Here is a 16,342-nt window from a genome sequence, read left to right on the forward strand (position 1 = left end):
AATAATGTGATTATGTTTTTAAAAGGAGTCCTTACCTTTTACAGATAGTGACCTAGTTAAAGATGTCCGGAGCTTGCTTCCAAACAGGAACAGTACGAGGGGACTGAAAGCAATGGGGCTAGCATGGAAAAGACAGCCAGGAGCCTGAGTGAAAGCCCTGAGGAAGTCAGTATGGCAATGTCTGTCTAGTCTTGCACAGATCTGTATGTCTGAAGTCTTCCATTTGTTAAGCAATTTCTTCACATCCACTAAAATATGAAGTTTAAGCAGAGGGGCGAACTAGATACAACAGCTTGCAATCTGTACTCCTGTGTATCAGCTTGCTAGAGCTGCTGTAACAAAGTATCAAAACTAGGGGGCTTAACCAATCCTGGAGGCTACAAGTGCAACATCAAGGTGCCAGCAGGTCTGGTCCCTCCTGTGGCCTGTGTGGAAGGATGCGCTCCGGCCACTCTCCTGCCTTCTGGGAGACGGCCGTCTTCCCCCTGCATCTCCTCCCATGGTCTTCCCTCTGGATCCGTCCCCGTGTCCAAATTTCCCTTCTTTATAAAGACGCGGTCGTGTGGGATTAGGGCCTAATAACCTAATTTTAACTCGATTACCTCTGTAAAAGCCCGATCCCCAAACAGGGTCACGCTGAGGTAACGGGGGTTAGGATGTCAACATATGAATTTGAGTCGGGGTGGGGAGGGGGGAATACAATTCAAAACCAATTCTATGATGCACGTTTGAATGAAAACAAGAAAAAAACAAAAACCAACAGCTCAGAACAGCGTGTACACAACGCTACCCCTGGGGAACAGTGGTCACCAACAGGGAAGGAAACCGGGTGGCTGGGGGATGAGGAGGCGCCCTTACATCCCTTTACATTCTTGAATTTTGTACTGGGTTTTCCCAGTTTTCTTTAGCCTGCCGTCCAAACTCCTTCAGAGGCCCCAATATCACTCATGGTCGGCGACCACCTGCCCTCCACACCGGGCTCTCATCACCTCGAACTCCCTCCCCGCATCTCGTTTCATCTGCCATGAGCCTCTCACAGTCCTTCCAGGCAGGCCCTCCGCCCCTTTGGAGTCTGCAAATTCACATCCTCCCGGACCGGGAAGCTCCCGCACTGACAGCACGGACGGCCTCCCTCCACTGGTTCATCGTCACCACTCAGCTCTCAACTTGGAAACCGCCCCCAGGCCCCACAGGTTAGAGTGCCCGCCTCTGGAGCCCCCAGCACGCTGTTCGGTCCACCGCAGGGTTTATCACACCGTGTATTTTAAATGCCCAAACGTCCTCCCCGCGAGACTGCAAGCTCAGCGGGGTCAGTGACCAGGACTGGACACTCCGGCAATGACTCCAGGGCCCAGGACAGAGAGCCTGGCACTCACTCAGAAGGGGGAGGGGGTGGAGTCAGGAAGATGGCAACTGAGGGGCCGGAGAGAAGGAGGGAAGACGGAGAGAGAAATCCACAATTCGTCTACTGGTTACCAGACGAAACATGCTTTCAGGGTCAAGCAAGGGAGATTATAAAAGCAGCATTCCTTCGACAATTTTATGCTCTTCTCTGGCAAAGATTTTCCTCCCATTACTAGTCACAGTCCAACCGACACCGGCACCGTGTCGGGGTGGTTCTGACCCTTCCCACTATTAATAGTTTACCACTTACTGCCCAGGTCACAGACAACTCCCACATGCTTTATTTACCCGTTTTGCAACTCGTGTTTAGGAGTATCACTATTTTCTTTAAGGAGTAAGTTTTCTCAAAAAGTGGATCTCCCCCTACTTATGTTCTCCTGTGATAACGAGTATTTATTCACACCTGTGCCCTCCACACACTTCATTTTGCTGGAAGCTGTCCGGGCAGAGTCACTCTGCCAGCAAGACAGGACTTCTTGAAAGGTGCCCTCTCCTCCCTCCACAGGAGCCCCCACCAGGAGGTGCTGGCCTGGGCGGGGGGGGGGGGAGACCAGCACATGAGCAGGGCTCCACTCCCAAACTGGTGAGAGAAGGAGGAAAAGGAAAAAAAAAAAAAAAAAAAAAAAAGGAATCCTGACAGATGCCTTCTAAGATAGGACACTAAATTTGCTTTGGGGGCGCCTGGGTGGCTCAGTTGGTTGAGCGTCGGACTTCGGCTCAGGTCACGATCTCACAGTCCCTGAGTTCGAGCCCCGTGTTGGGCTCTGTGCTGACAGCTCGGAGCCTGGAGCCTGCTTTGGATTCTGTGTCTCCCTCTCTCTCTGCCCCTCCCCCGCTCATGCTCGCTCTCTCTCTCTCTCTCTCTCTCTCTCTCCTTCAAAAATAAATAAAAACATTTTTAAAAAATTTAAAAAAAATTTGCTTTAGTCTCAACACTGTGTATTAATGTGCCCAGGTCACCATTACAAGCCACTGCACACCCGGCGGTTTAAACAGAAATCCACGGTCTCACGGCTCTGGAGGCTGCAAGTCCAAGATCAAGATGTGGCAGGGTTGGTCTCTTCTGAGGCCATTCTCCTTGGCCTGCAGATGACAGCTGTCTTCTCTGTGCCTTCACGTGGTCTTTCTGTTTGTGCACCCTTGGTACCTCTGCCTGTGTTCGAATTTCCTCCTCTTATGAGGACACCAGTTGTCCTGGATTAGCAACTAAGGAGCTAATGGCCTCATTTTAACCTATTCACTTGTTTAAAGACTTTACCTCCAAACACCATCACCTTCTGAGGGACTGGAGGTGGGCTGGGTTTGAACCAGGACTCAATGTGGCCCATAACGCTGTACGTTTACTAATTTAGGAACAGCATCCCCACTGGCAGGGGACCCATCTTGGGCAGCACATGCTGCCTTCCTCCCTGGTCCCAGGACCGGGGAAGCAAGCACCGCATGTGTGTGTCACTCTGTCGTTTTCTCTTTTCTCTACCCTCTGGCCTCTGGAAATTCACATGAGAGATTTTAGCGGCTACTTAACAAGTAAAACCGCTAGCTGGCCACTGGGCTGACTAGACAAAGGGAGCTCAGTACAACTCAGGGAAGCTAAGGACCAGCCATCTTCCAAACTGGTCCTGACACAAAGTCCACTTCTAAACACATAGTTTTGGCTTTTTTTTTTTCCCCCTTTTTTCTGTAAGGGTAGGACCAATAATTGGACCTTTTCCAGTATTCTGACAAGTAGCTTCACATCCTGGAGACTTAGGAAAATGAACCATCATCATACTACTTGGGGGAAGAAATTCAGACGATCACCGCAGATCACGTATTTCTACTTAACTCAAAATGACAAACCCATCTATCATAAAGGTTTCCTTGCACAGAATCTTGAGTCACTAAATGTTTTCCTTACCTCCTAATATAACACTACATCTCTTTATAATAACATTAAATAATCTAGAACCTCCCTAATGTAATCTAATATTAGAAGGAGAAAACAAAACATAGCGCTAAATACCCTCAACCACACACAACAGTAAAGAGTGCATTGATCTAGTTGATGAATCAGAGATTCCACAAAGACCCCGAAGCCAGAATATCAACAGCCTAGAAAAACATATCGTGCTGTGTCCTAATCACAGACAGTGAAGTGTTCTTTTTGTTCGAAGATGATTTTCAAGGTCAGTCAACCCAACCGTTCTCTCGTACTTGCAGAAAGGTTACATAATTTGAGTGCTGACTGAATACCTGTGAACACGATCATTTTATGTGACGTTGCTGTTTCTCTTTGCCTATTCCATCAGATGGTTATCAAAGATTCATTCCATTCCAATTTTATTTTTTTTTAATTTTTTTTTTTAACGTTTATTCATTTTAGAGACAGAGAGAGACAGAGCATGAACAGGGGAGGGGCAGAGAGAGAGGGAGACACAGAATCTGAAACAGGCTCCAGGCTCTGAGCTGTCAGCACAGAGACCGACTCGGGGCTCGAACTCACAGACCGCGAGATCGTGACCTGAGCCGAAGTCGGTCGCCCAACCGACTGAGCCACCCAGGCGCCCCAATTCCATTCCAATTTTAAAAACACTAACTAGGACGGAGACTACCACAGAAGAGCTAATCTAACATGGTAACAGCCCAGCCAAAGCAATGTCAGGTTTACAGAACTCTGTCAGACTACAGTGCTCCTATGCCCAGGGAAAAAATGGCAGGGATGATATTTTATGAACTACAATCTTAATTAAGTTGATGGCACAGTTTGGTCGTGGAGCAATCCACAGTGCTCAGATGTCTGTAACAGCACTGAATCAGGATCTTTCTGCAGTCCAGGAAGGCAGCTCAGGAACAGGCAGCATCTGGTTCCACAAGTAGAAACTCAAGGCCAGCCTCCCAGGGCTTCTTCCCCCATAAGTGGTCACTTCAGTGTACCACTAATATCCAGGGGAAAGAACATTGTGTCTTTCCATAGGCCTTCCCTCTGAAATCTGTAGAAACGCACAGGTAGTCAATGGCAGTACTGGATTCACGGCACTCAGCCAATACAATTTCTGCACGATAGGATCCACGGACGGGAGAGAACCTCAATGTGTGTTCCTCACTTCCCAGGTAGGGCAGGCCCTAAATATGCTAGAAAAACACGTCTACCTTCTTCTTTAAGTTTTCCTATAGGACTTTGATATAGAGTCTATGGTCTCAGAAACTTTCTAGCTTCCTACAGTCTCACTGAAATTCTTGCTAATATGATTGAAATGTATTCTTACTTAGGCAATGTGTCTTTCTTTCTCTTACTTTCTCTTTTTCCTTCTGTATGTACGTATGTATGTATGTATTTAGAGACCACAAGTGGGAGAGAGGGACAGAGGGAGAATGAATTTAAATAAACTTAGGGGCACCCGGGTGGCTCAGTCGGTTAAGCGTCCGACTTTGGCTCAGGTCATGATCTCGTGGTCCGTGAGTTCGAGCCCCACATCGGGGTCTGTGCTGACAGCTCAGAGCCTGGAGCCTGGTTTGGATTCTGTGTCTCCCGCTCTCTCTGACCCTCCCCATTCATTCTCTGTCTCAAAAATAAATAAACGTTAAAAAATTTTTTTAAAACAAAAATCTTTTTAAGCCAAAAATATTTTTATCACCTTTAATTAAACAGTACAACTTCATTTCATAGGTGGAAACTAAATTCTTATTCTTACAAATTGTTTTTTAAAAAGTTAAATATGAATGTGGACACTGAGCCTCATTATATACAAGTCAGAACTTCAGTTTCCTAATTTTCAATAAGGAATTATCTTTAGTAGTTCAAGGATCTTCTATATGACAACTATGGTTAAGTTTCATCTCCGCATTTTCAGACAGCGAACAGAAACGGACATCCAGAGGAGAAACGATCGGAAATAGTCTCTGCGTGCACACCACACAAAGCAGTGTTCCAAGGGTACAAAGCAGAGCACTTGGTGAACAGGGTGGTCTGGCGGGTAGGGTCCCTCATCAGGATAGGTCTGCCACTGAGTGACTGCTGGGACTGAACTCACCACACGGAATGGCCCTGAGCCTCAGCGCCTTCACCTGTAAAGTGGCCGGTCAGCTTTAAAACTCTCTGTACAAGGATTCATCATTCTAAAATTGTATGAGTCTACCAAGTGCCTGTATGGATAATACTGGAAATCAGATCTTTTATTAAAGTTAACTGTACTTTTCTTAAAGAAAATGAAGTTCAATTACAGGTTTCGGGACCGTACCCAGGCAGCAGGCTTCTGATGCAGCAGTCCCGGGGGACTATTTTGGTTAAGTTTGTTGTTTTTCAGTGTCTCACCAGCAATCAGTGTCCTGGTGTTGCGTTTTAATAATAGTCTGAAGTCAGAGTCAAGTGGGGTTCTGCGCTGTGACGGGCAGGCTGCATCCTTGGAAAGTAACCGTTGCTGCTGACACAGAACCATCCTACACAGGCACACTGCCAGGTGGAACCAGGAAGAGGCATTTTTTTTTTCCTTGTGAAAGGAACACAGGCTGAATTTACCGGGGATTTGGGGAAGAAACTGCAACATGAAAAATACTTCAAACTTAGTGCCTTATCTGAGAGGCAACCAATAGACCACAAGACTGGTTTTGCAATAAAAAGCTGAAATTACAAAATTTTACAATTGCTCACTGGTTAAAGTAGCAATTGTAAACGTGCAAAATGATTGCACAACTCATCCTCCTCTACCTTCTAAGTCCAAGATGCCTTAGAGATTTACTTCCTATAATTAAAGGTTGCAATGATATCATGTCAAACCCAAGTCTCCCATGCACTAGAGCAAGCAAGAGAAAAGGCCGTTTTCGGGATGGACTTTAAACATGGGCCTCAGAAAGGAAAAAAAAAACCATGAGCCTTTAAAAAATTAAATAATAGTGTTTTCACTATGGGATACCAGCAGCTTCCCTCCCAAAACTCACTACGGCGGGGGCGCCTGGGCGGCTCAGTCGGTTAAGCATCCGGCTCTTGATTTCAGCTCAGGTCACTATCTCACAGTTCATGAGATCGAGCCCCATGTTGGGCTCCAGGCTGAGCGTGGAGCCTGCTTGGGATTCTCTCTCTCCCTCTGCCCCTACCCTGCTCTCTCTCAAAATAAATAAACTTAAAAAAAAAATCACTGTCGTAGATGTCTGTAACTAAATTCTCTTCTCCCATCCAAGGCACACACGTGTTGCCAAAAACAAGTCCTGAATTATCTGTACTAGTATGTGAGCCTAGGATGTTCTTAATCAAACTGCACCCATTATACAATCATTACAATGTAGCAGTTTCAGAGATTAAACAGTGTACTTTCTTTAGCTCATCATAAGACTATTCTGTACATGCCAATACATCCACAGCAAATATACAAAAATATATCAACGGGCTTAAAAAAAAGTACTTGTGGGAAGATATGAAATAGGCTACAAATCCCAGGCTATTCTAAAATAAGCCAGCTCAGAAAAATAAACTTTTTGAAAGCAAGACGTTAATGACATGATATTATCCTGGAAAGAAACGGCCCTGTGAGTTACTGAATAGGTCATGAATCCGGGGCTCTCACACTGCCGTGCGCACGTCTCACCTGGGGAATCAGGAATGTCCCTGCGTTACGCCTGCTCTCGCTTCATTTCCTTGCTAATCTGAGCTCGGGCGGGAAGAACCCTGGGCAGTCCAGGGCTGGCATGTTTACACCACGAGGCTCTCGGCTCACAACACTGGCATCTGACTGTCAGGCTTCCAGCTCGCAGTTTTTACTCGTTATTTATACGAGATATTTATAAAACGTAAAGAGGCTATTATTTATACTGACTTCCAGAGAGGGACTGAAATTAAAAAAAAAAAAAAGCCATTTAGAGCTGTGACTGTGTTCTGCCCTGCAGTGTTTAAATTCCTTTGTGGTTATCGCATACCTACTTTTCACAGGAAGCTTCTTCAGAACAATATTCATGTGCTGTGGTCAGGAGCAGAAGTCTCTTCAGAATTCAGGTGTTGACATTAATTTTTAAAATTTAAATTGTTCTTCCTTCCTTGAGTCTCACTAGTCACCCAAGCCAACAGATTTCTATCAAATAAGTGATTGGCTCGGCGGGTTGAGCGTCCAACTCTTGATTTTGGCTCGGGTTGTGATCTCGAGGTTCATGGGACTGAGCCCCACATCAGGCTCTATGCTGATAGCGCGGAGCCTATTTGGGATTCTCTCTCCCCCCGCCCCCGCCCCTCCCCTGCTCACGTGGAGACTGGAAGAAAAAGGAACTTCAAAGTGGAGAAAGTTGACAACAGGTGATCACAGCCAGGTGGTGAAGTGACCGGTCATGTTGAAAGCATGTACCCTTGACAGGACGTGATTAGAATGGCACTTTATCTCTGTGGTCTTCCTCCCAAAAACAGCTGACCCCGGTCTAACCAACGAGAAAAACATCAAACTCCTCAAGAACTGTCAAGATCACTGAAACAGGAGAACATACCAACGAAGCCCGAGGAGACAGGACATTAAATGGAATGTGGTATCCCGCACCGAAAAGGGACATCAGGGAAACACTACAGAAACATGAACAAAGTATGGACTTCAGTTGATACTAATGAATTATTAGTAGTGGCTCCTTAGCTGTGACAAGTGTATCACACTAATGTAAGATGTTACCAAGAGGGAAAACCCTGCCTATGCGGGAACTCTTTGTACTATCTTTGCAACTTTTCTGTAACTCTAAAATTGTTCTAGGGGCGCCTGGGTGGCTCAGTGTGTTGAGCATCCAACTTCGGCTGAGATCGTGATCCCGTGGCTCGGGAGTTCGAGCCCCACATCAGGCTTGCTGCTGTCAGCACAGAGCCCCCTGGGACCCTTTGTCCCTCTCTCTCTGTGCCTCCCCCACTTGCGCTCTCTCAAAAATAAATAAAAAACATCTTAAAATATACTAAAAAAATAAAATTGTTCTAAAAGATAAGGTTTATTATTAAAAATAAGGCCACTATAAATGGCCTTGTTCCAGGCAACGGGCTGTGGGCTGTGGCCGGATGAAAAGCAAAGTTTGCGGGAGCGTGAGAGGCTCTAGGCTGACATCCTCTCCTTCTGGCTCCCACACTCTCTGGAGTACTGGTCTGCAAGCTTCGTTCCCCAGCACCGTCTTCACCAACCTCACACGCAACCTTTGAGCGTCCACGGCCTGTGATCATGCAGATACTGGAAACACCGAGGATGCAGGACACAGTCCTTGCAGTCCTGGTAAAGAGACGGGACTTGAAGAAACAGGTGGCAGCTGCTAAATGCAAACGGGAGACTGGGACAGGCAACCCAAACCTCTTCCGGTCACAGAGCCCGTCGGTGAAGTTTCTTCACATTCCTTCCACTTCATGTGCATTGATTCACAAACCATAAAACGTGTTAGTGTGCCAATATATTCTGTACCTTTAAAAGTCACGTATGCCAACATTTTTAAAGGATGAAACGAAAACTAAAGGCTGAAGCTCCAAAGTTTCCGTCCCGCACCCCATGGAACATCATGTCCCACAAGTAAACACTTCTAGTGGGAGGTCACTGGTGGAAGAAAGCTCTGGGGTCTGGGCGAGGTCTTGGTAGGGCACTGGGGCTGCAAAGAGGTGAGAAGAACTGAAAGAAAAAGACGACAGCACACAGAGGTGCTAGGAAGAGCCAGACTACCGCAGACAGAATATATATGGTGAGCTGGGAGAGAGGAATTCGCACAGAATAACCTGCAAACGAAAGCAGACTAACTTAGCTCTTAAAGTGCCATGAAAGCCAGAGCGTGGGGGCAGGCAGGGACCGCCGATGCCCCGCCAGGCGCATGACCTTTGCTGACCGATGCTTCCCAAACTGGGGTCAGATGCTGCAGGCCAGGGGCTACCCTAGCCACACCACAGCACAGGGTTTCAGCGTACCTGAAATCGATGGTAATTTAAGCCTTTTCCACAAACATATACTACACAGTAAAATGCAAAATCTGCCAAATTGTCAAAAGCAAAAGGTGTCAACACCATGCCCCAAGCCCCAGGAGGGTGGAAGTGTACAAAGTCACTCTTTTGCAGTCGGGGAGGGGGGGGGGGGGGCTGCAGAGCACTGGTCTGGATGAGGATGAGCCCAGGAAGACCTTGAGAGGTGAGGCACTCCCCATGTTGTGGTTTTGGGCACCTGGCGTATTTGGTGTTAACAATTCTAATTTCGCCCATTTGAATCACAATAAAGTCAAATGAAATTTGGAATCTCTGCCTTATACTAACCATTGGGGGAAAAAACACCTTTTTAAAAAAATACTGAGGTTATTTTTCTGATAGGCCTGTTCTTTGTGGCAAATAACTGTAATGCCGAGGCATGGTTCCAAATTAGTCACTTGCTAACAATTTAAAAATACTTCACTCCAATATTTTGCTGTGACACACTGATTTTACCATATTTCCTCAGCTTTCTCTTACAGCGTCTTCATATGAAGATTTACAGAAAAGTTGAGAATCTAATCTAAAAAAGACCCTAGATGTAGCAATCTGTTTTAGAGCAGGAGTGATTGTACAACTTTTCCTCTAATCTTTCCTTCCTCGTCCCTGAGTAATAAATAAACCTTTTAAGGGGCACCTTGGCTGGCTCAGTTGAGGGAGTGTGAAGCTCTGGGTCTCAGGGTCATGGGCTTGAGCCCCATGTTAGGTGCGGATTCCTTTAATAAACTTTAAAGAAATAAAATAAACTTTTTTAAGAAGAGTAAAACACAGCTAGAAGGCTACAAAAATACAGCGTGCCTGGATGGCTCAGTCAGGTAAGCACCTGACTTCAGCTCAGGTCGTGATCTCCCGGTTTGTGTGTTCAAGCCTCGAATCATGCTGACTGTGCAGAGCCTGCTTGGGATTCTCTCTCTCTCTCTCTCTCTCTCTCTCTCTCTCTCTCTCTTCCTTGTTTTCTCTCTCTCTTGAAATAAATAAGCTTAAAAAAAAAAAGACTACAAAAATACATGATTTTAAAAGACAGAGAGGAAGCAACTCAGTCACAGTCATCTCTCCAAATGACATTTTCTAAGGGAAGGTCTCAGCCCTGTGGTGGTTCTACCACAGCCCAGCTTAACTGGCTGTCTTCAGGGACGCTTTGTGGGAGTATACATTTTGTTTGGGATCAACTCAACCTCCAATGCCTGCAGTTCCTTTAAGTACATTAAAACCAGAAACTGTTCACGTGCAAGAGCTTTAATTATCTTGACATTTAAAAACGGGTTTATTACATAAAAGTGGGCTAATCCAGATCATCTTAAATAAGTCAGACTTCTCTGTAAAGGATCTCTTCCTCACCCATCACACAGCAAATTATTTTAAGTAACAAAGGTTTTTAAATTCAGTAAATTCTAGGCATGCCATAAGCAGCTACCACTGTGAGTTCCTTCTTGGAACCATACCACTCACCATTAGCTGATGCCACGGTAACCCACCAATTTTACAAGGAAATCTGAAGCAATGAAGACGCCTAATGTGGCCGACATGGCACACCAGCATGATGCGACCTCACCCTCCCCAAACCCTTTAGGTAAATATCATCATCCCTTTATTTTTTAATTTTTAAAAAATGTTCATTTATTTATTTGGGGGGGGGGAGGGAGGGAGGGAGGGAGGGAGGGAGAGAGAGAGAGAGAGAGAGAGAGAGAGAGAGAGAGAGAATCCCAAGCAGGCTCCGCACTGTCAGCACAGAGCCCAACGCAGGGCTCAATCTCACAAACCATGAGACCATGACCTGAGCCGAAAGCAGGAGTCAGGTGCTTAACCAACTGAGCCGCCCAGGCACCCCTTAATTTTATTTTAGAGAGACCGCGCACGCGTGAGTTGGGGAAAGGGGCAGAGGGAAATGGAAAGAGAGAGAAAAAAATCTCAAGCAGGCTCCACACTCAGTGCAAAGCCTGATGCAGGGCTCAATCCCATGACTCTGGGATCAATCATGACCTGAGCCAAAATCAAGAGTCAGACACTCAACCAACTGAGGCACCCAGGTGCCCCTCAGCATTTTTTTTTGAGTTGAGTTTTGAGAAGCTCGGAGAGGTCAAGTAACTGGCCCAAGGTCTCAAAGCTATTGAAGCGGCAAAGGAAGGCCTCCCACCCAGACTACCTCCAAAGTCCCAGTTCTGTCCACAACACCCGCTCCTCCGTGACTGGTTCACGACTTACACTCTCAACAGGACTGAAAGGTTGGATTCTTTTTATATGTCCATCTATAAGGACTTTTTTGAGGACTCACTTGTTTGCTTCAGAACCCTGGCCACCCCTTACATTACATTTCATTTATGTTACAAATCTTTTTTATTACACGTACAGCTGTTACCTGACACAGCAGACCCAAGGACTCTCTAAATTTCAAGACAATTGCATGAACAGTCAGCACATTGATATCAGCAAAACCGTAGAGATTTGATAACTTCCATGCTCATCAGCTACAAAACTGTTGGACAGACTTCCTATTACTGTGCAAATGAACATACTTAGTTACCCCAAAAATACCACCAACTGAGAGCAAATACCAACACTCCCAACCTAAATGAAATCTTGAGCCTCACAGCCATAAATCCTGAGATGATCAGCACGAAAAGCCTGTTGAAAATAATTTTTATTTCTCAGATGCCATCGAAATAAACACAAAAACTCACACTTAGAATTCACTTTAGAAAGCACTTCCTTTACTGCAGAATCTTTCTCAAGATCCAAGGCTGTTTGTTTAATCTAAAATGAGAGCCCCGGTTTCACTAGCTGCTGTTTAATAAGTAGCTGAGTCCCACTGGCTTCACAGACTTGCGTGAGCTCCTTTATCTGGAACTGCTAACAGCTTCCTCTGTACTCTGTGACCTAATATGCCACAGGACAACAGAAGTGGGCTTCCTGGTGTAACCACTATCCTGGTATTAATAACAAACAGGGGACTTAGGGGAATGTATACAAATACACTATCTCTTTCTATGATGTGACTGAGAATCTCACAAAAGGTACATAAGTGTTTTCTAAGACAAGAATGACCTCATCACTAGGAATGGAGAAAAGAATTTCTCAACTGTAACCTTAGTCTGGTCGTTCAATGGTGTGTGAAAACAGTGGACTTTCTCCCTTTATGTAAGCTTTCCAGTGAGGACGGACACGATCTCCGTCTACACAGCCAGCAAGGGCCCTTGCAGAAATACACATTCTCAGGAAAAGGCTCCCAAAGAGGGCAGGAGCGACTCCCAGAGCAATAAAGACAGGCCCAAAATAAAGTTCAACCAAGAAATGCTTTCCTTGTACACCTGAAACTAATATAACACTGTACATTAACCAACTTAAAGAAAGAAAGAGAGAGAGAGAGAGAGAGAGAGAGAAAGAAAGAAAGAAAGAAAGAAAGAAAGAAAGAAAGAAAGAAAGAGGGGTGCCTGGGTGGCTCAGTCGGTTGAGTGTCCAACTTCGGCTCAGGTCATGATCACATGGTTCGTGAGTTCGGGCCCCGCGTTGGGCTCTGTGTGGACGGCTCAGAGCCTGGAGCCTGCTTCAGATTCTGTGTCTCCCTCTCTCTCTGCCCCTCCCCCACCTGTGCTCTGTCTCTCTCTCTCTGCCTCTCAAAAATAAAAAAAAATAATAATTAAAAAAGGTTTTTAAATATATTTAAAAAAAGAAAGAGCGAGCCTTCTTGCCTGATAGGCAAAGGCAATCCACGTATTTACAAAGCTTAATTATGACTGAATGGGTAAATACCCTTTTCAACTTCCGAAACCTAGAAATGAACTTTGGATGAATTTTGGCTGAATTTTAGTTAACTGCCTCATTTCTTTCCCCCCATGCAAATGGGCTGGCAAAGGAAAACATTCAAGTATTTTTTCCAACCTATTTTTGATAAGCCACGCTTTCTCCAAGGCACTATCAAGCAGTTTGGAATTTAAGTGGAAAGAACAAAGCCGAGGAGGCAAAAGACTACATGCGAGGCATGTATCCTGAATTTGAAAAGGGCCAGCCCTACTTCTGTGTGGAGCGCAGTCCCCACAGAATCAGAGGCTTGAGGGTTACAACGCTTCCAACATTTAACTGCCCTTTCAGCTCACATATATGTTCAAGACGGGTTCCTCTCTCTTAACCAGTGAGCTCACTTACCAGGATCAGCTCAAAGGTTTCTTTATTCTTCTTGGTCACACACATCCTCATCAAGAATCCATCTCCATTACCAGGATTAATAATCTCTTTTGGATGGAAACACAAACCCACAAATCTATGTGTGACTGAGCACCTCTTCCACAGAATTTAACCCCAGGGACCTGTCACTCATATGCCACGTGTCTAATTGTATTCCTTCTGAGCAACAGAATACGAAGGGGAAATCTGCAAAAGCTGCTATAAGTCACCACATATTTCTTTATGCTTTATTCATGCCAAAATTTGGTATTTCTATTTATGGATTACTTTTCCTGATTGTCTTGTTTTACAATGCTCCCCCCAAAACCTCCAATATTCTGATCTGTACCTCCGTAAAAATGGAGGTGAAAGTGAAAGAACGGAATAAAAATCATGTTAAGAGGTTTATAAGGAGGGGCACCTGGGTGGCTCAGTTGGTTAAGCATCGACATCAGCTCAGGTCATGATCTGGTGGTTTGTGGGTTTGAGTCCTGCATCGGGCTCTGTGCTGACAGCTCGGAGCCTGGAGCTTGCTTCGGATTCTGTGTCTCCCTCTCTCTTTGCCCCTCCCATGCTTATGCTCTGTCTTTCTCTCTCAATAAATAAACTTAAAAAAAAATTTTTTTTTTAAAGAGGTTTATAAGGAGATACATTCCTATAGGTTCCCACATAGAGTCTGTTTTTCAAAATATATAAAAACTTAAGTGCAAAGTCATCTGGAAACTTCTTGAATCCCTTTCACATAAATACTCTTTACACACTATCCTACTCTGGTGCTAATTTTCAATTTCACCATCAGTTTCAATATCACCATCCACGTTCTTCTGTATTGTCTTTTACAACTTTGTCACTTTCTGTGACTCATACCTGGGCTGCATACACTTCTCATAACATCCACTTTTCTTGTCTATCAGATCAGAAAACAGAATTCACCTAACAAATATTTGATCTAAGGCAGTGGCAAAAATTTAGCGATACATTACGTGGTACAGTGATAACAGTTAATACCCAACTAAAGGGCACTCAATGACAGAACTTGGTGTAGCTCTGGAAACATTATTTATAACTTGCATAGTGGATGCGTTTGTCTTTACTGGGCAAGGGAACTTCCACATTGTGTAGCCGGTTAACATCGTATTAAAATAACTCTTAACCTCAAGAGTATTCCGAAACACTTACAAGACCTAAGGTGGGGAAGTGGAAAAATCACATAACTAGGGAAATCTCAGACATGGGTTTCAGATGTGGCTCCGCCTACAATTTAGCTGTGTCACCTTGGGTAGGTCATTTGACCCCCCCAGGGCCTCAGTATCTTCAACTGCGAAACAAAGATATCAGGTTAAATTTTCTTTAAGGACTCTTTCAATTCCAAAATTTCATGAATCTATGAAATTTCAGTCTCTCCTTACTTCAAAGACAAGCACTAGATCTTAACCCAGATTTTTTTTTTTTTCTTTAAAAAAAAAAAAATGACTCAACTTGGGATGCTTTCCTCGGGTAAAGTTTTATCTGGGAAAATAAACCACAACTGAAGAGGATGTCGAGAAAATGGGGAGGAAAAAAAGAAAAAGAAAAGAAAACCACACACTGACGTAGCTAAAATAGAAACTTCAATCACCCTTGGGCCATTCTGTCAATAGTTATTCAAAGACTGCTACTCTAATCACTGGCTTCCTAAAATAGAAATATTTACAGAGCTGTTTCCTTTCCATTCCTTGAGATTCAATCCGAAAAAAAGCACAGCGTCTAAAATCAATTTACAACTTCAGAACAAGTTGCAGGGAGCGAATGAAACTCCGCACAGTTCATTAAGCCATTTGCATTCAAGTAAAATTAGGGCTAAGAAACGGTTCTTAATATAAGATGTGAGAAACGCACAGAAGGCAGGTGACATCTGAAAGGGAAGCAGAACTGCCAGAAAGGGATGTAGGCTGAGGACCTCCGGGCAACAGGTTCAGAGCAGGTACCGCAGCCTACGCCGGGAGGGGTCGATCGCTGCCGCCCGGCTCGCCGCCCTCCCCGGGCCCAACCGCACCGCCTCGCCCCCGCTTCGGCCCTGGAGAGGCTGCCCGCTCCCCCACCCCACGCCCCTGCGGCAGAAACCTCCCTAATCGCTTGCTTCCCCGGGGCCTCCCGCCCTGGCAGGCCCTCCGATTCCTCGGCGTCGCCGGACGGGGCCCGCCGCCTCCTCCCCTGCCACCGCCGTCGCAGCGGCCCCGCAGCCTGGGTTCCCGCAGCCGCGTCCCCGCAGCGGGCCCGCTCACCTGCACCTGTTTGCGGAAGTGGCGCGGCCCCGGCACTGCCGGCGGCCAGGAGCAGCGGCAGTAGCAGCAACGCCGGCGGCCCCGGCATCTCGCCCACTGCACGACCCCCGGGGCCGGCTCTCGGGTCTCCTTCCGTCGGTCCGTCCGTCAGTCGGTCCTGCCTGCCTCAGCGGCACCCGCGCCAGCTGCTCCTGAGCACACGTCGCTTCGGCCAAACCTCAGCCCGGCTCCTAGTCCGCACCCGCCGCCCCGGCCACAGAAACACCATCCTTCCCGCCCGCCCGTCTGTGCCGCCGCCGCCGCCGCCTCTCAACAGCAGCAACGGCAGCAGCCCTGCGGAGCCGCGGGCCAGGGCAGCCGCGCTCCTGCCGCCATGATGGGCTGCGTCATGTGACGTAGGGTGGGGGCGGGATGCCGTGACAAACAGCCCAGCCAGCCAATCGTCCGTTCCACACCGGCCCCAGAGGCCCCGCCCACCACCCTGAAAGAGGGAGGGTGGCCGCCGGTGCGCCCCCTGCAGACCGAGGAGTGCGTGGGCAGCAGGTAATGCCGACAATTATTTTAAATTCTAAAATACAGGGAAGTATAAAGAAGA

The 16,342-nt window shown here is 46.2% G+C and overlaps 1 protein-coding gene across 1 annotated transcript in view; it reads right to left on the minus strand.

Annotated features, from left to right (window-relative positions):
* Positions 1-16,132, minus strand: part of LMTK2 (lemur tyrosine kinase 2) — an 80,399-nt gene extending 64,267 nt beyond the window's left edge. Inside the window, 1 exon segment of the mRNA XM_019422596.2 lies at positions 15,748-16,132. Within this exon segment, the coding sequence (XP_019278141.2) occupies positions 15,748-15,835 (88 nt within the window). The 5' untranslated portion in view covers positions 15,836-16,132.
* Positions 16,133-16,342: the final 210 nt, after the last annotated feature.

Source organism: Panthera pardus, unplaced genomic scaffold (assembly GCF_024362965.1).
Source record: "Panthera pardus isolate Hobbes unplaced genomic scaffold, ASM2436296v1 HiC_scaffold_4, whole genome shotgun sequence".
Classification (NCBI taxonomy): domain Eukaryota; kingdom Metazoa; phylum Chordata; class Mammalia; order Carnivora; family Felidae; genus Panthera; species Panthera pardus.